The sequence below is a fragment of the Capsicum annuum genome, chromosome 3, assembly GCF_002878395.1.
Source record: "Capsicum annuum cultivar UCD-10X-F1 chromosome 3, UCD10Xv1.1, whole genome shotgun sequence".
In the NCBI taxonomy this organism is placed as follows: Eukaryota; Viridiplantae; Streptophyta; class Magnoliopsida; order Solanales; family Solanaceae; genus Capsicum; species Capsicum annuum.
The window spans coordinates 266,578,777-266,605,103 of record NC_061113.1 but is presented as its reverse complement, the minus strand read 5'-3'; the positions used below and the strand labels follow the sequence as shown (position 1 = coordinate 266,605,103).

The 26,327-nt window shown below is 33.8% G+C and overlaps 4 protein-coding genes across 4 annotated transcripts in view; 3 read left to right on the top strand and 1 right to left on the bottom strand.

Annotated features, from left to right (window-relative positions):
• Window positions 1-7,047: 7,047 nt before the first annotated feature.
• Window positions 7,048-8,356, top strand: LOC107864725. The gene is made up of 2 exons (XM_016711157.2): window positions 7,048-7,480; window positions 8,205-8,356. Exons 1-2 carry the CDS (start codon window positions 7,048-7,050, stop codon window positions 8,354-8,356), a joined length of 585 nt encoding a protein of 194 aa, XP_016566643.2.
• A 3,128-nt stretch (window positions 8,357-11,484) lies between these two features.
• LOC107861856 (centromere protein C) lies at window positions 11,485-18,340 on the top strand. The gene is made up of 11 exons (XM_016707233.2): window positions 11,485-11,806; window positions 12,476-12,678; window positions 12,764-12,852; window positions 12,967-13,069; window positions 13,176-13,345; window positions 13,459-14,402; window positions 14,498-14,579; window positions 15,434-15,519; window positions 16,505-16,589; window positions 16,672-16,779; window positions 17,969-18,340. Exons 1-11 carry the CDS (start codon window positions 11,651-11,653, stop codon window positions 18,079-18,081), a joined length of 2,139 nt encoding a protein of 712 aa, XP_016562719.1. The 5' UTR covers window positions 11,485-11,650; the 3' UTR covers window positions 18,082-18,340.
• Window positions 18,341-23,024: 4,684 nt separating this feature from the next.
• LOC107861857 (F-box/kelch-repeat protein At1g80440) lies at window positions 23,025-24,357 on the top strand. Its single transcript, XM_016707234.2, has one exon. It carries the CDS (start codon window positions 23,176-23,178, stop codon window positions 24,256-24,258), a length of 1,083 nt encoding a protein of 360 aa, XP_016562720.1. The 5' UTR covers window positions 23,025-23,175; the 3' UTR covers window positions 24,259-24,357.
• Window positions 24,358-25,242: 885 nt separating this feature from the next.
• Window positions 25,243-26,327, bottom strand: part of LOC124896922 — a 5,708-nt gene continuing 4,623 nt past the window's right edge. The window contains exon 3 of the mRNA XM_047408807.1: window positions 25,243-25,290. Coding sequence (XP_047264763.1) covers window positions 25,243-25,290 — 48 coding nt within the window. The remainder of the gene's footprint in view (window positions 25,291-26,327) is intronic.

The window sequence follows — 26,327 nt, the reverse complement described above, 5'->3', positions numbered from 1 at the left end:
ACTACGACATTCCTTTTGATTCATTCTTTTCGACTCACTTTTTTTTTAAATCAGTCCGTCAAATGACCACGTTACCCTTAAAAATGCAACAGTTAGCACGTAGGGATGCTTTAGAGGTGAGTCTCTTACAAAGGGCCATGTGGGTCCCGCTAGGTCTCCGTATGATGCACATAAGCATGACCTAAAGGTTGACCTACATTGTGGTTCACTAACAAGGCTGTTCGGGGGAGCGTATGGTCGATAGTGGCTGCTTTGCTTTCCACCTACTCCATAACACCGATGGCTCCCCCCTAAAATAAGGGTGACTCAACTAGAAGTTGTGTACAATATTTGTACTACGGACTTGTTGCAGAAAGAAGGCTGGGGGGTGGACACATGATGACAGATATAAAGCGGTAACACATAGGATAAATACTATAAATAAAGAGCACGAAAAAGCACAAAACTGAACACATAAACAATAATCCCAAACAATGCTTATACACTCGTAATGCCAAACAAAGCCGATACGACTCCAAAATATAGCTCGAATTCTGAAAACTTATCAAGATTCCCCAGCAGAGTTACCAGAGCTGTCACACCCCTTTTTCACACTCCAAAAAATATTCGTTTTAAAGTTCGAAAGGGTTTTATTATTTAAGTGACAAGAAATGAAATTTTTTTTCGGAAAAGGATTATTAACATTTTTTATTCAGAGTCGCCACTTGACATAATCTGGTGTGCCAAGTCACCATTGGAAAATCCTTTTCAAAACCATTTGACTCTTTAAACTGGTTTGCGAGCAGAGATTCCGGCTAAGGAATTCTGTTGACCGAGGGGAAGGTGTTAGGCACCCCTCGATCCCGTGGTTCAACCACGGTCGCTTGGTAGAGTGTATCGACTATTTTTTTTTGACAATAAGAATTGTATAAACCACACAAAAGCACGCAAAATAATCAAACAATAACAAAACAAAACAATCCAAAATGTAAAGTCCAGTCCAATTATACAGTCCAAAAATAGAAAAATACGAAAATATAAATCCTATTCTAAACTAAATCTAGACTAAGCTCCAATGCCTTACCCTATGCCGCGGGCCTTCATCACGATCATTTTCCGCCAACATGATACATCGGGGCATTCCCCGGTGAATAAGTACAGAAGACCTCGGGGCATTCCCCGGCTAAATAAATACATTTGAATCGAATGCGATAAAGTAGAAAATATTCAACACATACTCCTCGTTCAAACATCCAACGAAACACTTATTTCTAAATTTTGCCTACCCGAACCTACATTTGCCTATCTATTTCAACAAAATTCATTCTTATTCCAAATTAAACCGCTAATAATGAATTAAAACAAATACGTATTCACTTTTATCAATTTTAATTCCGCCCCAAACAATCAATTTTAATTCTCCTAACGAGATATCATTTTATCACATAATCCATAATCAATCCACAATTAAGGGAATCAAATGCCAAACCAGAACAACAACAATTCACATCATTACGAATCAACCAACACACAATATTAGAATCAATGCATCGGATACCATCAACAATGAAACAAAAAAGGTAAAGAGTAGAATTAGACCTTGATGACGACTTTGTTCCAAATATCAGTCAATCAAAAGATGAAATCCGCGCACCGAAGAACCTCAATTCGAACCTCGACTACGAGCTTTCCAAATCAGTTAAGAAACAGCCTAGAAATGCGATAACCCAAACCCTTGATTCTGAACCTCCATTCGAACTTCAGCTCTGGTATGTATCATTTTTTCGTCTTCTACTAACCCAAAACAAAAAATCGCAGAAAACAAATAATACCCGGACACAATTTCCAATTAATTCTCGCTTGGAATCAACTTGAATAGTCGGTCATGGAGGATTTCGGGACCGTGATGGGTCTATCCGATGAGCTCAAGTCAATTCCGGAGTAGAGTTCGCCGGAATAACTAAAATGAAAGTTGCGACTAACAAATTTCGGTCCGATTTTGTTAGTTTTCAACTAGTAGAGCCGATTTTAAGTCTCTATGATGGAATTCGACGAGGATTGGATAATTTCGGCGAGCTGGGTGTGTCGGATTTAAGGGGGAACAGTGATTCCGGCAAAACTTCGTCGGAATTTCAGAGTAGTGCGAACTGATTTCCATCCATTCCTCTCTCTCTACTTTTACTCAATTTTACCCCATTTTCGTTTCTCCTCTCTCCCTGATTCTCTATCCCTCTTCGTTTATGGTGTGTGGGGTTATCGTGTATGGTCTGTGTGTGAATAGAATTGAGAATGGTGTTGTTGTGTAATTGATCAAAAATGAAAGATCACCGTCTCCTTCTTTTTTCTATTGTATGTGTATATAGGAAAAAATAGAGGTTTGCTCCTCTATTGTGCTATTATGTGGAGTGTATATATGCTGTGAGGGGTCACGTGGGTGGGTATTGGGGTAGGGTAGGTGGGGTAGGGGTAGGGTGTGATGTGGTTTATTTTGATTGGATAGGTTATTAGGATAAGATGTAGGGGTTAGGATAGGATAGAATTTGTTAGGGAGTTTGTTATTTTTTTTTGTATTTTGTGAGGGTATAATAACATGGATGAGGGTACACGGTAGGATAAAATAAAAAATGGGTAAAAGTGAATAAAATTGAACTTTAAGAGGACGAAATCACGTGTCTACATTATATATCATTTACGTATTAAAAAATTAATAATATTTGATAAAAAAAAGTAAAATAGACATTTATGACATGTTTGTTTCAGTTGTTTCAACCGTAATTTTACTATTTTATCCCTAATTAATTATTATGAGTCAATTAAATATTTAAAAAATATTTAATAAAAAAATAAAATAAATAAAAAAAAGATAAATTAATTATTAATGTTTTAAATCAACTTGACATCTTATATGAGGCCCGCTTAAATTTTTTTGACAACTATTTTTTATAGTAATTTTATTGTATCACTTCTAATAAGTTATTATGAGTCAATTAAGACATGTCTACTTTGGGACTTCAATCGTGATATTTGATTGACTCTCGAAATTATATCAGTGTCACTTAAATTGAAATAGAAGAAAAAGTATTATAAATTTCAGTAATTAAAAACTTAAATTATTCTCAAAATATAATAGACTATCAATGCTACAAAACTTTGGACAAGGAGAGTATTATAAATTATAATGGCTAACAATTTAAAATAGTAAATTACAATGTCAAAAAACTATTATAAATTACAATAGCGAATAACTTAAAATATCTAAAAAATAAAATTTTAAAGATAATTAATTATCAAAATTTTATTTGTATCATATAAATTGAGACTAAAAAATAACATTTCGATATCTAGTATACTTATATCTATACTTATATTTATACTTATACTTATACTTATACTTATACTTATATTTATATTTATATTTATCTATAAGTTATAATCTATAATATTAAAAGTTTGAAGGACCATAGAAATATTATTGGAACTTTTTGTCATTCATTAAAAGTCTCTGCTTTAGACAAATTCTGAAGATTTAACTTTAAAAATAAGAAAAAAAATTAAATATAGAAAAAAAAAATCGTACTACAAATATGATTTAAATATATGCGTTTCTCATAGCTTCTAGCAGTAAGAAAAAGAGATACTGCATGACAAACGTAAAAGTGATGATCCATTAACCACTTGAAACTTATGGTGGTAAAATATATATGTGCTCACAATAAAATATATGTTATATTTACATTATTATATTAAAGTGTGAAGGATCTTTTAGAAGTAAAGTATGAAGGATCTTTGAGAAGTGATTTGAACATTCTGCACTTCATTAAAAATCTTCGTAATAGACAAAATTATTTAATTTTAAATAATCAAAAGTTACACGTACGAGGCACGTGCGGCTAACCTAGTTTTAAAAAATAAGTGATTGTGTTAGTTATTTTCAGGTATTTGATTGGTACAAAATATATCGTCTCAATAGTTTTTAGGTATAACCTGGATAAATATTATGACACGAGGTACCATGACACGGGGTACCAAAGTCACGATCTAGGCAAAGAGTTTGGTTTGTCTTTGAAGTCGGATCAGGAGTCAAGAGACTAGGATTAGAACTCGAATCCCAAGTTGAGATTGAGGTCGAGAGTCGAATCTGAATTCGAACTTGAATTTCAAATCCCAAGATAGACTCAGAGTTAGAAGTTGTCCCAGACGAGGTCATGAAAGAAAGTCAAATCTTGAGTTAGGGTCAAGAGTCATGTCCTGTTTCGAGGTCCCGATCCCACTTTATCACTGGACCCAACTCCTACATCTAACTCGGGGCATGAGACCCAACCCAAACGGAGACTAGACTCTTGATTTCATCTTTACTTGGGACTTTACCATCGACTCGATATCCCTACCTTGACTAAAGATCCAACTATCAACCCCAACAAAAATGAGATTCACATCTCATGACTTAGCTCCGTTAAATATGTTTGTCCTCAATATTCTTGCGTGATTGTCCTCGTGCTTTTTCCATCTTCGATGTCGTAGGTTAGCAAGCACATTATCATGTGCTGAGAGCACAAGATAACTTTACCAATTAGTTATTATTATTTAATATAATCCTTTCACAAAATATAAATAATTTTTCACATCAAGTATTTTTTATTTTTTTTAAAACAAAACTCTTGTATTTTCTTAACAAAACTATTTAACAATGCATTTAATTATTACTCTTTTTGAAGTTGAAAATGGTTTTAGAGCTCTTATTAACTTTGATATCACTTGATAAAGTCAATTTTTTATTTTTGCATTCTTTAATTATTATTTTTTTAAAAAATTAAAATAATTCAAATTTTGATGTCTTTCTTTTCCTTTTACAAGGATGGTTTTATCTTTTATTATATTCCAAATGTCTTTTGGATGCTTTATTTTGGACGAAACGTATTTTTCTAAAAAAAATATATATATATATTAAAAGTAGGTCAAACACGTCGACAGACCCTTCAACTTGGCACCATCTTTCACTTTGCTACCACAAGTGGACGTTGTTCACTTTTGACACCTCAAGTAGTATACTGATGTGTCATTTTGGAACTTCTTGCTAAGTCATCACGGGGCGTGTGTTACACGCATTTTAAGCGCATTTCAATGGTATTTTCGTATTTTTTTTCATCTTTCTTCCTCACTCTTTCAATCCATTAATTTTCCACCATTTTTTTTCCTTTTCGTAACATAACCATACACTAATTTTCCCTTCATTGATTGAATTAACACACACATTATTGACATTACCTCACTCTCTCACCCACTTTCCTCTCCCTTTAATTTGTATGTCCCTCCCTTGATCACTATTCAATCTCGAGCAGCATCAAATCAACCGTTTAGTTGAAGAAAATATATTGAATATTATGTTCGGGAGGAATCCATAGGGAGGAGCACTAGAGATAAATGCAACAGATTCAATAACAGGTGATGATAGGAGCAAATGTTAATTCGCTATTTGAGAAATAAGAATGGTGATTTAACAAAAATCAAGAATTTCCCTTCTTTAAGAAATAAGAAATTAAGAAATAAAAATGATTGCTTTCAAGAAACAAGAATGGCTGATTTTCCCTTATGTTGATTTTAACCATTCTTGTTTCTTAAAATGGGTTCCTTCTTAAAATAATTTTCTGACTAATTTATTTTTGCTGATACCAAATTGTTGTCAATTTGATTGAAAATTATTGTCAATTTGAACGGAGGGTGAAAAATTATCATTAAGTTGTTGTAAATTTGATGTCAATTTGGTCGGATTATTGCATCGATTGGAGGCGAGGGTTTGTGGATTGGAGAAGACAATATAAAGGGGATGGGTGGGGGGTAGGAGAAGGTGGGGTGGCGACAAATGATTTAGGGGTGGGGTGGGTGGCAGAAGATAATTTGGGAGTGGGGGGTGGCGACAAACGATTTGGGGTGGGGTGGGTTGAGGAAGATGATATGGGGTGGGGTGGTTAGGAAGATGCTATAAGGTGGGGGTGGAGTTATTAGTATTTATTTATTTAAATCAATTATATAGTTGTTGCCATGTGACCAGGAGGTCATGGGTTCAAGCCTTGAAAACAGCCTCTGGCAAAAATGCAAGGTAAAGCTGTGTACTATACACCCTTGTGGTGGGGCCCTTCCCCGGACACCGCGCATAGCAGTAGCTTTAGTGCACCAGGCTGCCATTTTTTTTTAATTATATAAAAATTATTTTATAAAAATGACAAATATCTTTTTATAATTGGCTCCACGTCATCAACGCGTGTAATACACGCACACAATATATTTTTAATGATTCAACAGAAAGTGCCAAAATAACACACGCATATGCTACTTGAGGTGCCTAAAGTGAATAACGTCTACTTAAGGTATCAAAGTAAAAGATGGTCCCAAGTTGAGGGACCTGTCGATGTGTTTGGCCTTAAAAAAAACACTTAAAAGAACAAGTAATGTTTTTCAATGCACCATGTCTCAAAAAGTGTTTTTGTTTCTCACGAAGGACATCTCCAACGCTTGCTTCAAATTTAGTGTGGCATAAATTTGGTGTTAACCAACTCCAATTCACTACACCAAATTTTACACCCAAAAGAATATTCTTTATTATTATTATTTTTTTAATATTATATTATATATATATTTATTTATTTATTTATTTTTTTTTTTCATCAAATTGATTTTTTGTTTTACATAATCATCATATACAGCTCATGTTCTTTTCTTATATAAACATTAAATCTGAAATTATTTTATAACCTAAGTTTTTAAATAATATAAATTGCAAGAAAATATTATGTATTATACATATTAATAGATAATTCAAATGAATTGGATAACATCTATCCCCAATACCACTCGTGAAGCATTTCGAGTTTTTAATGTGATTGTTGGACACCTTGAGTTGAACAAGGTGGCTCTAGCATAGGGGGAAGTAATGTGAATGGTATGAAAGGTGTATGGCTAAAACTTTAAAAAGTTAAGACCACCTTACAGATCCTTAATACAGAGGAGTTTAAGGGAGTAAGTACAAAGGTAAAAGAGCTTAGAACTCAGTTACAGCAAATCCAAAAGAACATGACTAATCCTAATGCAGTAGCTGACAATAGAGATACTGAGAAAGAGTTGAAAATAAAACTAGAGAAATGGAGTTTGATTGAAGAAACTGCTATACAACAAAAATCTAGAGTCCAGTGGCTAAGAACAGGGATGCAAATACTGCATATTTTTTTTGCACAGTTGAAGAATAGAGTGGCTCAAAATACGATTACTAGTCTCTTGACATCAGATGGCACCAGAATCTTTGCACTAGAGGAGTTAGAAAATGAAATTCTAATATTTTACAGAGAGCTCTTAGGGAAGTCTGCGGCTATCTTGCCAAGTGTTGATGCAACCGTAATGCAATTAGGACATACACTGAATAGAGAACAACAACAAATGTTGGCAGCAGAAGTCACTGTGGATGAAATAGAGCAGGCTCTTAAGGATATTAGTGATCTTAAAGCACTCGGTCAAGATGGATTCAATGCATTATTCTTTAAAAAGGCATGGCAAATAGTGGGAACTGAGATCACAATGGTTGTACAATAATTCTTTGAGACAGGTACTATGTATAAGCCAATAAATTGCACTGCAGTGAATCTTATTCCTAAAGCAGGGAACCCTTCTAAGGTTGGAGACTATAGACCCATTTTATGCTGCACAACCCTATACAAACTCATCTCCAAGGTGCTAACTACTGGATTGCAGAAGGTGATGCCTTACTTTGTTGATCATAATCAATCAGTTTTTGTCCCAGGCAGAGTAATTAGTGATAATATTATCTTAAGCCACGAACTAGTAAAAGGCTACGGGACAAAGGATATTTCTAAAAGATGCATGGTTAAAGTAGATATGAGCAAAAGCATATGACTCCTTGGAATGGTGTTTCTTAGAGCAAATTCTGTATGAACTAAAGTTTCCAGAAGTGGTAATAAAATGGATCATGCAATGTGTTACAACGGTTACCTACTCTTTTAAAGTAAATGGGAAGACTACTGTACCATTCCATGCCAAAAGAGGAGTACGACAAGGAGACCCCTTATCACCGTTTCTCTTTGTATTGGCTATGAATTATCTTACCAGGATCCTAAAAACCTTACATGGTAATCCTAAATTTCAATTTCACCCAAGGTGTAAGAAGCAAAAAATTATGCAACTAAGTTTTGCTGATGATTTTTTGTTTTTTTGTAAAGGGGATATTCAATCTGTGAAATGTTTATATGACTGCTTCAAGCAGTTTTCCGAAGCTTCGGGGCTGGTGGAAAATATTGAGAAAAGCAATGTGTATTTTGGTGGAGTGCAACAAACAGCTCAAGACCAGATACTACAAGAACTACGGTTGTAAAAGGGGAACTACCTATAAGATACTTAGGAGTACCTTTGAGCACTAAAAGGATGTCAATAATCCAATGTAAACATCTAATCGTCAAGATGATTGGAAGGATTGCTAGTTGGACTACTAGGTTTCTCTCTTATGCTGGTAGGGCACAGTTGGTTAAGAGTGTTTTGTTTGCTATCCAAGTATTCTGGGCATAGATCTTTGCTCTACCAAAAAAGGTTATCCAAGCTATTGAGTCCATCTGTAGGAAATTCTTATGGACGAGGAAATGTGGATGCTTCCAAAAAAGCTTTTATTGCTTGGGAGAAGCTATGCTGCCCAAGATCAAATGGGGGCATGAATTTCTTAGATTTGTATACATGGAATAAGGCAGTTTTAGCCAAACTTTTATAGAACTTGTGTCAGAAGAAGGATAAACTATGGGTGGTATGGGTGCATAGTTACTATGGGAAGGGTGGTGTATGGGGGACTCATTGTAAACAAGCAACATGGCTAGTCCAAAGAATTATAAAGGCGTATAAGTATATCCAAGCAGCAGGTTACTCAGCAAATGACTTCATGAACATGGTTAAATATTGGATGAAAGAGGTGTATAGAAGAATGAGAGGCGAAATGGAGCCTGTTACATGGAGGAAACTGGTGTGGTCAAACTTTGGCGCCCCTAAATGTTAGTTTATCATGTACCTTGCAGTGAATAGGAGGTTGGCCACAAAAACCAGACTTGCAAAATGGGGACTAGTTGATTCTACGACTTGTTCCCTCTGTCAAAAAGTAGATGAAGATATCGAACACTTGCTATTTGAATGTAGGTTTGCTAGCGCTGTATGGGCAAAGTTACTACATTGATAAGGAATTCAAAGGGGATGCATTACTTGGTCGGAGGAGATCCAATGGGCTCTTCGACATATGAAGGGGAAAAGTAGCTCAGCACAAGTGTACAGGATGACCTTGGCAGGAGCTGTGTACTATCTGTGGGGGGAGCGTAACAGTACTATTTTTCAGCTCAAACAAAGCAATGTAAAGGTTATTGTTAGACAAGTTATTCAAGCAATACATGTAAAAGGATCCCAACATTTCAAATTAGCTCGTAGGTTGCAGCAATTGAATGATTACCCCTGATTATAGTTGAAGTTTAGGTAGGGAACAATAGGTAGAATGCTTCAGTAAGGCTTGGGGATAATAATGTCCAAGTCTACTGCCCTGTTTTGTTTGCTACTTTGATAATAAAATTTATTTACCAAAAAAATAGATAATTCAAATAAAAGTGAAATCATTGATGAAATATAATTAAATAACTATTACATTATGATAAAATTTATTTTAATTTTGACGTAAATATTCAACTTTCAAGATTACTGTGTTGCTCTCATAAATGCTCTATTAATGCATTACGAAATTTAAAATAAACAGCTTTATCCTTAAATTTTTTTATACCGAGCTAAAATTTATTCAATCGATGATTTTCATCTACTATCATTTCTACTGTCTGAGTTGCCTTCTGAAGTATTTTGAATTAATGCACTACAATCAGGCTCATTCCCGATTATCATATTGTGCAGTATTTATTATATTATGTAGCACCCCTTTTCTCAAAAAACGTAAAGATATTGCATACAAAAAATAATTATAAATACTAGGGACTTAATTAATGATCTTACAATATAATATGTTAAATTAAAAGTGTTTTACTTGTACAGTAATAATAATAAAAAAATCAAATATTGATTTGAAGTTGATGAAAAGTGTCATATTAAATTTGATGTTACGCTATGCACATTGTAAATTGGTGAAAAAAAAAAAGGAAATGTTGAAGTTCCTTGCTTCGAATGTCAAATTTGAATCAAAAAGTAGAGAAAGAATATGAAACAAACTTTTCTTTGAAATGACACAAATTTCATTTACTTATAAAGAAATTTTCATAAATTTATAAAAAAAAAAAACACTATTTGAATGTGTTAGATGAGATCTTTTGGAACGCTTAATAGCACTCTAAAAAAAATTCTTTTAAATACTCTTGATTTTAATAGCCAATAGGATTCTTAATATTATGCCACACGACAACTTTTTATTGAAACTAACGCAGGTCAATGTGTACAAAAGCTAATTATGACCGATTGTTTGACTGTTGGTAAATGAACAAAGAGTAAATTTAAACCTTTCATTAAAGTACAAATAAGGGTGTGCAAAATCGAATCGAAAAATTGTTATTGCCTTATTGCTCTTGAGTTTTTGGGTTAACAAGTTTAAATGATTTTATAAAATACTTTTATCGCCTTATCGTTTCGATTTTGCTTTTTTAATATTGAATTATTGAATAAATCGATAACCATTAATTTTTACTTATATATTAGTGTAAACTAGACTTATTTGTGACTGTGTGATAAAGAAGTTCTAGCGAGCTCAAAGTTGCTTTCATTGTCTGAAATCTTATGATCGTTTGTGTTGTACTTGATTTTGTTGTGTTCGGGAAAAAATGAAAATAAGAAAGATATTTGAGAAATTGTGGGAAATGTAATTATATGTCTCTTAAGATTCGTCAATTTTAAGATAATGTTTGTTTTTTAATTTGTTGGAAATGCGAATAAAAACTAACAAATATCCGTGATGAAGCTCATTATAATATAATTTATATTTGAATTCTCATAGGATTCATACAATATAATTCATTATCAGTGCAACCTATTGTAATAGATTAAGGTTAATTAATGGAAAATACAAATAAACTATGACTTGTACTATCTGTCAATTAGCATAACAGTGGGATTTGAAACTATTTGAACGATATGTCATTTGTTAGTTGTTAGAAATGCTGAAAAATCATTTGATTTTATATGAACATTTTCTTATCGATTAAACTAAAAAACAAATTGTTAAAGATCAAAAGCGAATAAATCAAAAATTAATAAAAAAATCTGATTGATTTATTTATTGATTAATCGTATTTACAAATTAAAACTAATAAATCAAATTAATGATATTTATAATCAAATCGAATCGAACCGAAACGATCGATACACACCAAACGCAAATCTGGACTTTTTTGTGCAAAAAATCTTTCAACGAGCGGAGCAACGGATGTTAACCATTTACTAGAGTGGCATATGTGCAAATAACGAAAAAATAAATTTCTATTATCAGTCAATCTCATCCTCACTCCCGCTCAGTCCCAATTTTTCAAAATTAAAATAAAGAAAAAATAAATAACCATTCACTTCACACACACAGTACTCAAAGCAAAAACGAAAAGCTCGTGTTGCTTTTTCAACTTTCTGCAACTTCCTTCCAACTCCTTATTGGAAGATGGTAAACGAAACTCTTGTTTCCGATCCGGTGGATCCGCTTCGTGGCCTTGCCGGACTTTCTCTGCTTCCCAAAACAATTAGGGTTTCTACTGACGCCTCTGTATTAGTAGATTCCAAAGACCTTGAGTCGATTCATAATTTCATGAAGTCTATGGTAATTTTTTTAGTTTATGTTTCTTAATTTTGTGAGAGTTTTAGCTGTTTTATAGATTTTCTCAGTTAATTTAGAGGATAAATTATGTTGATTTTGTTATTTAAGTAGCTTTAGTAAGTTACAGTTGTTTCGTTGTTTTTCGATTTGTTCCTGCAATGAACTGGAACTTCAATTTATAATTTGTACGGTTAGAATTGAGTTTAATTTTTCTTTTTTGTCCTTGTTTTAGTTTTTGACTTACTACTGTGACAAACTTGGATTTCTTTTGGCGGTTGTATTTTTTTTTTTTCCGTTTATATGATGTTGGAGATGCGAGGTACACACTCTGTTAAGTAACTCCAACATATGACCACGGTGTCTTGGGTCAGCTTTGGTGCACCTCGACTAATTCCACGTGATACCTACACCTCCCATCATTAACAGGTGCCATGCAACTATGTCCACCGAGGTTAGGACAAATGAGAAGAAATTACCTAGCGTTTTTTTTTTTTTTTTTTCGGTTGATATTTTAATCTGAGACCCTCATGATCCTCCACCCACTTCATTTACCATTAGGACACACCCTTGGGTGCATAAGTAGTGTAATTTATATGTTTGTTTTGGTTATCTGTTTGATTTTGGATGATGTCATTATGATAAAGTTTTTCTCCTTCAATATGATAATCAAAGGAAATGAAGGGTCCTGGGCTGTTGGAGGAGGCTAAAGCAATTGTGGATAATGGTGCGGAACTTCTGAACACCAACTTTACGAGTTTTATACAATCTAAGGGCATTGACGGGGATCTTGCCATGAAGGGAAAGGAGAAGGTCCAAGATAGAAGACCAGGTCTTGGTCGTAAAAGGGCTCGATTTTCTCTCAAGCCTAGTACAAGGTAAATTATAGATAGTCTTTTCTTTATTCTCAAATAAGATCCTATTGAAACTAAGGCGTTAGCATACTTTGCTATGTGTTTGCAGTCAACCTCCTGTCAGCTTAGCTCCGCGTTTAGACATTGAGCAACTTTCAGATCCACTGGAATTTTTCTCAGCTGCTGAAAGGCTAGAAGGTGATTATGTTTCTTTTGTTATCTCGACATTGCAAGTTGGTCATGTCTGCAACTGAAAACAGTATATTTGTACTTAGAGAAAGAGTAATCGTTTTACACATGCTCAATTTACAGATGCAGAAAAAGAAATAGAAAGACTGAAGGGCGGCAGTATCCATGATCCAGATGTGAATAATCCACCAGCCAATGCACGGCGCCGTCGACCAGGCATCTTGGGGTATACTTAGTTACTCTTTTTTTCCCCACATGGAAATGCCTCTTACCATTATCATCCTCTCAACTTGCTGTTGCACCTTTTACAAGTTGTCTCTTTTCTGTCTCAGCAAATCGGTGAGGTATAAGCACCGTTTCTCATCCAGCCAGCCTGAGAATGATGATGGATTTATATCATCTGAAGAGACGTTGGAGCATGATATTCTGGCTGAACATGGTTCTCAGTTGCCAGAAGAGATCCCTGGCCTCAACGTTGAACTGCAAGAAGCCGATTTCATAGGTTAGTGGTTTTAACTAATCAAGATAGATAGCTTCTGATTTCTAGATTCTATTTTTAACTTCTCTATGAACAGAATGTATATCAGAGGTGATGATTGGTTTTCAATTTGACAGGATCAATAAAGAAGACAGAAAGCAGAATCAATGAGATTTTGGATGAATTGCTATCTGGTAATGGTGAAGATCTAGATGGGGACATGGCAGTATCCAAATTGCAAGAGCGATTGCAGATCAAGCCCATTGAACTAGGCACATTATGTATTCCTGAGTTCCCTGTTAATGGAAAGCCTTATGGTAAGGCTTTTGGAGAGAGGATTCAGAGGCCTAGGAAGTTTTCACTGGAGATGCGGGAGTTGGCTAAAAGTGCAACTGAGGGAACACCTTCCACTCACAAACATCATGAAGAAAGTCCTGCCAGTAATTTAGGATCACCCACTCCACCAAAAAGTCCATTTGGTTCATTGTCTTTGTTGAAAAAGAAAATTATGCAGTCAAATCCCCTGAGAGATCCTTTTTCGCCTCTCAACATTGATCTACAATCAGAGCATGCAGATTGGTCCGTGAAGATGATTTCACAATGTGTAAATAATAATATTGGACCTACTGAATCTCAGGGCGAGACAGAAAACAAAAATACAAATATCATGGTTCCTTTAAGAGGTTCAGACTTAGCGCATGAACAACTGAAGGAAAAGAATTCAGGCAGAGATAGCGTAAAAACTGGGCCACATGGATCTCGATCCAGGATGGATCAACAAAATGGTTATGATGATATCGATATTAATGCTAAGACCAACTTAGATATGAGAAATATGGATTTGCACAATGAGTCTGATGGGCTTGACAAAGTGAAAGATGATTCAGTTATAAACAATGTATTGAAGGATCAACAATGTCTTGAAACTGAATCCTATGTTACCTGTCAAAAGATGCAGGATGGGGAAGTGCTTGCAGAAACGCTACCTTCTCTTCAAGCTCAAGGAAAAGCTGATGATACAGCCAATTATATCACTGAAACAGCTGTTGAGGATTTTGAATCAACTGAAATTGGTCAGCAGGCAAGTCTATCCACTTTTTACCATTATATTATACATTTGATACATCATTACAGGAGTTATAATTCTGATTCTGACATTTTTCACTCATACATCAGGTTGACAATATGCCACCAGAAACAGCGCATCCTGCAGAACAAGATCATCACTTTGAGGATTCTGTCAAAGACTTATATGATGGTGAGATTCTATTTTGGATGATTTTTTCATATAAAGTCATCATTTCAGAAGATGATACATTTGAGCGTTGTCTATTTCTAGCCAAGATTCTTTTGTAAAGCCAAATATTTGTACATGTTCAAAATAATCTGTCTTTTTTGAGCCTAACACATCACGTGAATTTTTCATGGAATCATCTGTAGTCAACTATTTGGGTTTTGACCCACTTGAATATAAAACTCTTAATGTGATTCATGGTATTCGGAAGCTGGACATTTCTTAGGTCTGCTGCAGGTTACAGATTAAGGTGTGAAGTGTTGGAAAGATACAACTACCCATGTTTGCCAAAAATTGTGCTACAGGAGACCAATACCTTAGGTTGTTTGGAGATGTTCTCTTATAACTGTTCTTTCCATCTTCCGTTTCATCCCCATCTTTTTAATGGGAGGATGCATGTGATGTATCTTTATGAAAAGAGTTGATGCGGAGAATTTTGAACTTGTGGTTGTCAAAAATCATGACTTACTTTACTGTCTTTTATGTTTTAAATAATCTGCCACCTTCCAAATATAACCTACAGCTGCTGAAATCATTCTCACATCACCTTCTCTTTTGCAATGATTCACTGAGCTTCTGTCACTCTTTACATTATTAAGTTGTCATAGTTTCATTGTCAAGCAAATTGAATTGGGCTGTTTCACTTTTCACTACCAAAGACTTTCACTGAAATTTAGTTGCCTGTACATTCTAAATTTATGTCGTTTTTCTTGAATGGGGATAGGTAATGATATGAGCCACTGTACTTTGCATATCTTTACTAATAATAACTGTCTAATGTTTGGGAAGAAATTGAGAAACTTGGTGTCTTTTTACAGATCAATTGATCTCATTCGCAGTTGAAGTTCCTTCTACAGAAGTGAGATCTAAATTTTCCGAGATGAGCCCTCAGCATCACGCCCAGGTTATCTCCATTCTTGAATTCTTCTTTATTATTTTATTTATATAGCAAACTCAACGTGCAAACTCCTGTCGTAGATTTGCCATTTTCTTTGCCAAGTTGATCTTTGGAGTTTGGATTATACAGGAGAAGAAACGCTTTATCAGAGAACACTCACACAAACACGCGAACACTCTCTCTCTCTCTCTCTCACTCACACACACACACGCACACACATACACAAACACACTCCTTCTCTCCCAAAAGCAAAAACTGATGGCATATGGGGTCAGAATATCTGCCACAAACAAAAGCCTGGTATTTAAGTGGAGATTGGAGAAGGGTAGAGGGGTGGGCACATTATCCATCGAGCTGCAAACCATTTGCCTTGGTCCTCAGAGATTTTCCGGTTATCCAAAACAATTATTATTAGAGTCTACAAAATCTAAGTCAAAGTAAAATTGTTTGACTTTCCAATTGTAACTGTAATATAGAAAAGAGTAAAGCGGATTGCCTGTACATAAACAAATCCGTAGATGACTAAACACTATTGGTGGATTGTACAAAAGCATATAGCAATTTCCAAATTTAGCACTAGCATCAACTGCTTTTGATAACCATGATTATTTGATTCTCTTGAAAACATTCAATGATGCCACTAATCTGTGTTACCAAATGTTGATTGCTGTCTAGGGGTTGGACATTTTTAAGCTGTCTACTGAAATGACTTCGAACCCAGATGAAGTTCTGACCATCTATCGGTGTTAAATTTTGAACCAATTTGTATAAGAGATGATATTTTTTGACGTGACAGCGGATATCAACAACAACAACAAACCCAGTGTAGCCCCATAAGTGGATATTAAATAATCAATTGAACACTTCATAAGTTATAGCCCATGACGTCTGCCAATTCTAGGTTTACATGTAAATGCTTGTGTTTTTTGCAGTTGTATTTTTTAGCTGTATTGGTTATACTGATTGGTATGCAATATTTTTGATGCATTAGGCAAAAGCTAAGCAACAGAAAGCAAAACGACCTGCTGCCGGATGGCGTGAAAGAAAAACTCTTTCTTCTAGGCCAAGTCTTGCAGGTTTTACTCTTGTGTCTATGGGGATGTATCTGTTAAAGTCTTGCATCTGTGTTTTTGATAAAGAATTCCCTGAATTTGACAGAAGCTGGTACATCATTTGAAAGTGGGGTTAGACGAAGCAAACGAATGAAGACAAGGCCTTTGGAATATTGGAAAGGCGAAAGATTATTATATGGACGGGTTAATGAGAGTGAGTATTTTCTTGTAAATTATTTTCTGTTGTAGCTTTGCTGGGTTTTATTTTCGTTCTTCAGTTCGCAATCATTTGTTAAATTTGGGTGAGAGAGAGGGGTGTGAAACTAGCCTACAACATGCTAGACGTTCTACCTACAGTCTTGGGAAGGTAATTACTTGAGGAGACTTTCTTGTCCTCCAGCTGGGACGTTTATCAGACTATATGACCTAGTATTGGCGAGATAGTGGTAACACATGCACATTTTGCATTAGAATTCTACAAGACAGGGAAAGAAAATATGTGCAGAAGGTCCAGAGGAATGTGGTTACTAGGTTATTTACATGTCTGGTAGATAGTGCAAGTTAGGGTATCAGAATCTAGTCTTTGGGGATTCATTTTGTACTTAGTTAAGTTTCTTCCAGTACTAGTAGGCTAAGTTGCTCGAACTCTCCAAAAATGTTGTCGCACCCATGCTGGATCCTTCAACATACACTATTTTTGGAGGATCCGACATGCATCTGTTGACATTTTTGGAGAGTCCGATCAGCATAGCTAGTAGGAGATTAACTTGGTTAAGGCCGCCTTAGTTGGCGACCTACTAGCTCTGAATAATCTTAGGAACTTGAATTACAGGAGATTAGGTAATTTAATCTTCAATATTTTCGTGCTTGAAAATCATCACCAAATACATAGTAGACTTATTTCCTATATAGCCTACCTGCCGAATTCCATAAATTTCGGAACAAACTTGAAATAATTTAAAAACAAAAAACTAATTATTTCAGTTTTGGGTATTTTCATTTGAGGGACGTCTTTAGTAACTTAGGCAAGTCTATTCTAGTTGATCACCTTCTACTAGAAATCATAGGAACTTGGTGATTTAACCCATAATATTTTCTTGCTTGAAAATTATCACTGAGATAACATATGAGATGTAGTTCATATATCAGCCACTTGCTGAATTCCGTACATGATAAAAAATTGATGATAAAAAATTGAAGTAATTTGAAAGTGATTATTTCGTGTGGAAGCTATAATTGCAACTGACATTGACTGGCAAGTTTTGAACATTGCTTCTATTGTGATTGTGCGGGGAAAGAATAGTAGTTTATTATCTCAGGCAATTCTATAAATCAAAGCATATGCTAAGTTTATTTCAGTGTGGGAGAAACCAACAGATTATGTGTATCTATTTCTATCGCAGGTTTGAAGCTTGTTGGCTTGAAATACATCTCTCCAGGAAAAGAATCGCTCAAGGTGAAGTCTTACGTCCCTGATGACTACAGAGATCTAGTTGATTTGGCAGCTCGGTATTGATTTTCTAACAGCATCTGGATCTTGTCTAATGCTTTAAGTTTCAAATACAAATGTAGCCATTGTATGTAACATACGACATTATGAAGCTTGAATTATTATCTTTTACGTACTATGTTCTGGTCCATCTATTGATGGTCCGAACAGCTTATGACTCCGCAGTGCTTCAGATACTTATGGAGGCTTGTTAATGTTAAGGAAACTAAGGCCATAAGACTATAACAACAATGTCTAGTTTAATGCCATAATTGTTAATTGTTAATGTCGTCTGTTTAGGAACTAGCAGGCACATTTTAAAGATGAATCTCCCATCATATAATTGCTGATAGTCCCCTCTATTACTTCAATGCCCAGAATAGTGTTGTCAGCTACAAATAATAAAATCGGTTATTTGCGAATTATATCTAGTTTGTCAACTAATTATCGTCATGCCAAATTAGGGAATTTTTGAATATATTCCCACTGTAAACTCATTAGTTATAAAGTTTCCGTATGTCTTTTTATTCCTTGTTTTTGGACACTTAAAAAGGATAAAATATAACCCTTTGATGTCTTTACCTTGTCCATTTTGGGGTGTGATGATAATCTCCAAGCTCAAGATTATCATCAAATAATCAAATTCTTAACCTTTGATGTCTTTATCGTTCCTTGTCCATTTTGGGGGCTGATGATAATCTCCACACTCAAGATTATTATGATCAAATAATAAATTAAAGAAATAAAATATTATGTTGGTCTGTAAGCTCATCTAGATATGTCGGCACGATGAATTTATTTAAATTAGAGTAGTTGCATCAGCAACAGTAAACACTAATCAAAAAGCCACGAAGAATCGCATGAAGACTTAGTTTACTCGACTCTAGATGGGGTATTTTTCACAGGACTAATATGCGATTCTTATTATTTTTTTGAAATTGATTATGAATCATCGTTAAGAATTCTAAAGTACTTTTATTCTAATACCTGAATTTCAATGTTTTCGTTCTTTTATGACAAATTATGAACCATCGTTAAGAATTCTTAAGTACTTTTATTCTAATATTTGAATTTTATTTTTTTTGTTCTTATATAAAAATTCACTTGTGAAATAACAAAGGCAACGGTTATTTGTTTTAGATCAACTCAATCTTGAATCTATTCTATATTACAAACAATCGAACGCTGCTAAAGGATACATCATACTTCATTAATTTTTATTTTTTTTGTATCTTATTTTATTTTAGTCTGTTTGTAAAGGAAGTTACCTTCTATATTTAGGGTAAACCTTTTGTTCTCGTCAAAGTGGGACGCTTTTATTAAAAAGAAAAGTCTAGATTTATCAAATGAAATTTATAATCATTTAAAGAATTTTGAACGTCGCTCTATATATTACATGAGCAAAGTTGCTGTCCTTTTCTTCGTTGCTTCTTGGCCTGGAGGAAGACTAAGAAGATCAATTCAATATAATGATTAATTATGCAATTTTTTGTTTGACAAGAAATCAAGTAATTAAACCAATTAATGACCAAATATAGATAACAAAATAGCTATACGAAGTATCAATTAATCAAAATATGTTTAAATAACTTATTAAAATTGCAACTAGACTTCTTGTATAGCATTTGTACTGATCTAATTACATGAAGCATGCTTAATTAGCGTCCATGAAGGGAAAACATTATTATTTTATTTTTAAAAAAAGGCAATTTGAAGGCTGGATAGTATTAAATATGAGTTATGTGTCATTGTACGTGACGTACATACATATCTTTTCTTTGTTGCCTACGTTGTTTTTAAATATTTAATTTTTTTGATTTTTTCTGTTACATGTCCAGAGGATGAAATTAAATAAGACATTTTGTGAATTTAATCATTTCCTTCTCATTTGTTTCTTTGTATTCTCTACATTTTTTTTTAAATAAAATCGCATTGATTCAAACAAAATAGAGCCATCACTGGATATATATAAACAGCTACATCAGGATATACAGATATTAATATAGTGATTTTGGAGGCAGTTGATTAATTATCTTTATGGGCACCATTGTTATATAAATGTATATAGTATTTCGTCTTCGATGGATAATAACGAGAATATATTAAGAATAGATGGCTTATTATTGATGAACAAATTAAATGCTAGCTGTACCAGAAATGATGAATTTGATGTAGATAGGAATTAATGTCAGGTATATTGCCTATTGGTGGTTGTTATTAGATGAATAAATGTGCGTGCACTTGAAGTGCACTGCTCCCTCCGTCTCATTTTACTCGTCGCATATTTATTAAAAAAAAATAATTAGCAACATAGCCATTTTATCATAATATTTCTATTAAATAATATTTACATTTTAATTTAGAAAAAAATTAATTAATACTTAGGATAAAAGGAAAAAAATTATCTTATCTTAATTAATAAAAAATAACAATTAAAATGAAAAATCTAATTTGAAAATTTGAGACGAGTAAAATGGGACCGAGGCAGTACCATAGTTTATACCAATACAAACTTCTCTAACTTTATGTGAATATACTACAGTACCAGTACAATATGTATCATTTTTCGCAAGCTATGTTACGATTTATTTCGTTTTATTTTAATTGTTCATCTTATTAAATTTATCTCATATTACTTGTTTACCTTATTAAATAAGAGAGAATTAGTTAATTTTTTTTTTCTTGTTTGTAGAGTCTCAAAAAATCTCTTAACGGATGAATTAATAAAGCGTACCTTCTTACCTATGATTTCTTAATATTCATGTAAACAAAAAGTGAATAGTTAAAATAGAACAGGAAAAGTATTAAAGAAGTGAACAAATTAATAGATCTCGTAATAATAAGTAGTGTTATTCATTTTTATTTGTCACGTTTACTTTACGAGAATCAATTTGATTAATTTTTAAAGTTAAATTGAATTAAATTAATGTTATATTTTAAATTCAAATGTTTAAAATTTATACATAAAAGTATTATAACTTGCAAAATCCTTTTTCATATCAATAGGATGAATAGCATATCTTAAACCACTTGTTTAAAGTAGATTCATTTTGACAGGTAAAAGTGTAAAACATGACAGGTCAAACTAAGGGTGAAATAGCTCAATTAACCTGGTAAATACCTCCATGTTGGATAGTAAGCAGGTGCGGAGCTACACTTGAAATAGAGGTTCATCCGAATTTTTTTTGATAAAAAATTATATTATATATATATAATTTAAATTATTTTTTATATAGAGTAAATACATAATTATTCCACTGATGTTGGCCGAAATTTTTAAAAAGACACCTAAACTTTGAATTCGACCTATTACCCCATGATTCTTACTTAATCTGTTGCAAACACACCATTTTGACCCTCTGCATGTATGCACGCGCCTCGGGCGCGTGAAAAAGCTCGAATTTGACTTTTTTGACCAATCAAAAGCTGTCACGTGTAAAATAATTGATTTATAATTAATATTCTTTTTTTTAAAAAAAGTAATATTTATTTATTTTATAAAATTATCCCTACCTCTCTCCGCCCCCAATCCCACCCACTCTTTCTTCTTCAACTCAATTCACCATTAAAGTTTTCATTGAAGCTTTTTTTCTTTTTAAAATCATTCATTAAAGTTTCATTTTACAATTAAATTATATCATTTAACTACCCACCATTTCTTCTTCAACGCCATTAAAACTTTTCAACACAATGTCACCATTAAAGCTCCTCCATTGAAGTTTTTTTTTTTAAAAAAAAATCATATCATTAAAACTCTATTTTCAGTTAAATCATATCATTTAACTATCTTTAAAACTTAATTCAATCATAAAACTATTTTTTGAAGTGATTTGAACCAGAAAAAAAAAAGGGAATGCATGCTGACGAAGTGTGGGAGGGGGTTGGGGGGGAGATGTTAATGGGGGTGCTGAATGGGGGTGAGATTTGAGGGGAGCTGCTGACGCGGGGAGCTGCTGACGCGGGGAGCTGCTGGATGGGTGGAAGAGGGGGTGGGTGGGGTGTTAAATTAAATAAAAAGAAATTTTTTATTAAAAAATATGAAATTAAACTTAGTTGACACATGGCAGTACCTAACTAACGTGTGTCTTCACTCATTTTGTTGTGATTGAGATTCAGCGAAAAATGATGCGTTTGCAATGAAATAAAGAAGAATCGTGGAGTAATAAATCGATGATAAAGTTTAAATATCTTTTTAAAAATCTCAGACAAAATCAATGATATAATTATGTATAATCTTTTTTATATATATAGAAGACGTCGAACCTCCTTCGATTATTAATTTATATGTTGACTCGTGAACCCTAATGATAGCTAGAGAGAACATTGCTTCTTTTGAGTGGTCCTCCATCAGCGTGCTCACTGGTCCAACTAGAAACCCCCCAACCCTTTATCGCTCATTCCCCAGGCCCTTTTAAATTATTGCTTTTGTCTTTGTTTACTCTATTAAAAATAAATATTTAATAAAGTTTAATGCTAATTTATCATATTTTATTATTTTCCCTCTATTATTAAATATTAGTTTATTATCTAATAAAGTTTGTGAAATATAAAATTTATTATATTTAAAAATTAATATAATAAAATTAACTTGATTATTTATTACGCTCTTCTTTTTATTTTATGTATCGATATTTTCTTTTTCAATTTATTGTATTATGATTATTATTACTTTCGTTTCAGAATAAGTGAATTGTTGGGGTATTTATTGGTGTTTCAAAATAAGTGAATCATTGAATTTTTTTTTAAATTTACCTTTATGATTTGACAATTAATTAACTTTTAAAAATGTATTATAAGATCAATTTTTTTCTTTTTTTTTGGGTAAAAATAAAAAATTATGTTAAATTTATGTCTTTAATATTTTTACTTAATCTTTGTGGTAAAATTCAATAATTTATTTATTACGAAATGGAGGGAGATTTTATTAGTGGCCCACAAAACACCGAGAACCTATAGTTTGTCACCATTCTGAACCCTCAATGATATTTATGCATGAGTGAGATCATAATAAAAAGGAAAAAACATTACTAATATTTCTATTCTCCAATCTTCCTTATTTATACATTTGATATAGTACCAATTTGTTAATTTCTTCTATCTTATCTTAATTTTCCATTTTCCATGGATCTTCTTCCGGACCTCCCTAATGATATTGCTCTCGAATGTCTTATTCGTCTTCCTCTCGATCAATTCTCAATAGCTTCTTCTGTATGCAGCAACTGGAAACGCGAAATTAAACACCCCGCCTTTCTCCAACGACGAAAAGACTCGGGTCTTAACCGACCCGTTTTCGCATTGGTCCAAGCCGTTGTTACTGCCATCACCCAACCTAGTGGTACTATCAACCTTTCCTCTACTCAGTTCTATCGGCTCGCGCTTTATGATCAGGAAAAGGGAAGCTGGTATGATGTGCCGCCGATACCGGAGTTGGTTGATGGGTTGCCAATGTTCTGCCGGGTTGTCGGAGTCGGGTCGGAGTTAGTGGTGATAGGCGGGTGTGACCCGGTTACTTGGCGGGTTATGGATTGCGTTTTTATATACAGTTTCATATCGGGTACGTGGCGACGCGGGGCGGACATGCCGGGAGATCAGAGGCTGTTCTTCGGGTGTTCGTCGGATTCGAAGAGATTTGTCGTTGTCGCCGGCGGGCATAATGACGAGAAAAATGCACTGAGGTCGGCTCTGTTGTATGACGCGGCGGGAGATGATTGGATAACGCTGCCGGAGATGGCTGTTGAAAGAGACGAGTGTAAGTGCGTATTTTATCATGGTACATTCCACGTCATCGGTGGCTATCCTACGCACGCACAAGGTCAATTCCAGCGAAGCGCTGAGGTGTACGACACCGCCACGCGGCAGTGGGGCCTCGAGGAGGACTTCCTGTGTGCTGACACGTGTCCCCAGACCTGCATTGCGGGTGGTGACGGGAGACTACTGTACATGTGCCTAGATGGTGGCGTGGTCTCAAGGTGCGATGCCACGTGGAGACACGTGGCGAGACTGCCAGCTGAGATATCCAACGTGGCGTACCTGACAGCGGGGCAGGGGAAGTTGTTAGCTGTGGGAAATTCAAGATTTGGTGAACTCCACAGTAGATATGAACTTGATCCAATTAGTGATGGTAAAGAGAAGTCGTGGAGAAAACTGGACACACCAGATGAATATCGTGGCCATGTTCAATCAGTTTGTTGTTTAGAGATATGAAATTGTCAAAAAAAGGTAGTGCTTATTTTTCTTGTTTTAGATCTTTTCTCTTGTGTTTGTGGATATTCTTAGGTCATAAATAATATTTGAGATTTTGTACATTGTTTGATTCTTCTTTAATCTAGTTGTGTTTTCTTTTCTATTATATTAGCTATGTCAGATGCCAAGGTTTTATTTTGGAATTTTTTTTTCTTCTCCTTGGTGACAAAGTCCTTTCGGCTGAAGTGCATTACTCTGCTATTTATAAATCTAGCCGATAAAGTTACCAGATACAAAATGCAGGTGGGAGGTGGGAGTTGTCAGGTATCTCAAAATTTAGTCAAACTGCGTGCAAGCAAGCTAACTCAGACAATATGATTATTAAAAAAATACATAGCAGCTCATAATTTTTTACAAGTTTAGTAACTTCAAAGTTAATTTCAAATTCATGAGATTAAAGTTAAAAATATTTGGATTTGAAGTTTTTTTACAAATTTCAGGCGTACGGGGTGAAGTTGTATTTGTCAAAGCCAAACGTTAAACATTCAAGGGTATGATCTAGTGATCGATGAAGAGAATTTAAAATTATAAGATCTCATGTTTAAATTTCAACAATGACAGAATCACTAACTTAATTTCTTTCCATATATTTTAGCTAGCATGTTATCGACACTATCAGGCATAAATTCAAGCCCAATAAACGTTGAGAAAAAAAGTCTATTAACTCAATGTTTAGTGTTTGCTATTGTATTTAAGTATAGTTAATCATGCTGAAACTTGCTTATTTACTTTGTAAGCTAGACATATAATCTTTTTTTTAAGCCCTAAGCATCACAATAAGCAAATTAGTGTCACACCTTTATTGTTAAAATCATGAATCAATCAACAATTTAAAAGAAGAAGAGGAAGAAAGAGACGCAGACTCGCAGAGTAATGTAATAATAATTGCTGTAAGTTATGTAAATAAGACTTTCCTTAAATGTAACTCAAATTGTAGGGTCAAAACTAATTATTATAAGATGTAATTGCAACAAATGTTTCCAACACTTGGACCTACATTTTGTCATTTGATTGAAAATACTTATGGTCATTGTCCTCCTGACTTACAAATTAGCTTGTAATTTAATCAGTGCTTACAACAGAACTAATCATCTATCAATCTTCTAAAACTTGTCTTTCTATTAATTAACCATATGTTAAGCTGATTCTTACATCTAATTAAATCTTATTGGCATATGCTTAGTACACAATCAAATGGTAGTATTATTAGTACTATAGTTGAAAATAGGAAGGATTAGAGGAAAAAGAGGATCCATGATATCACTGCTGCGACTAAATAAAGATAATCAAGCTTTTCTCAATTATTCAATTATATTCTACTATCCCGAGTCAATTTAAGTATCTTATTTTTCTTTTTGGTCTATTCCTCAAACTATATTTCGTGAATTTCTCAATTTCGATATTCTATATAACAATTTTAAGGTAACAATATTTAAAGGAGATCACAAAATTTAGTTTTTTTTTTTTTTTTTTTTTAAATTTTATGTCCAATCAAATTAAGATATTTAAATTACGCCGAAAGAGTAATGTATAACATGTAGAGAGTTGACTTTACACAAAGATATTCACTCTTTGAGTAGGGGGTCCAAATGACATAATATTACACATCCATAACTTAACTATTATTAATGTGGGAGTATTTACCCATTGACAAAACTAGCATTTTAAATGGGAAAGGAAATGAATCTCATACTTCTTGACATCTATAATTATGACTTGTTTATTTCATACTTCTATAATTTGTGTACCTAGGTTACGTAAGAAACAAACAACCACAATTATATTGAACTATTTTCCCCTTCTAGAAGATAATATGTTTTACCCCTTGCATATATCTATGAGTTTTTGTGTTATACCTCTGAATAAAAGGGCGAATCTAAAATACATATTATGAGTTTATATTAACTCAACAGCTTTTGTGTAAATGAAACTTTGTGTGTTTTTATTAAAAAAAAAAAAAAGAAAAATGCTTTGTTTCCATCCTGAATTATACACGAAATTTCTGAGACATATTCGAACTTTAGGAGGGT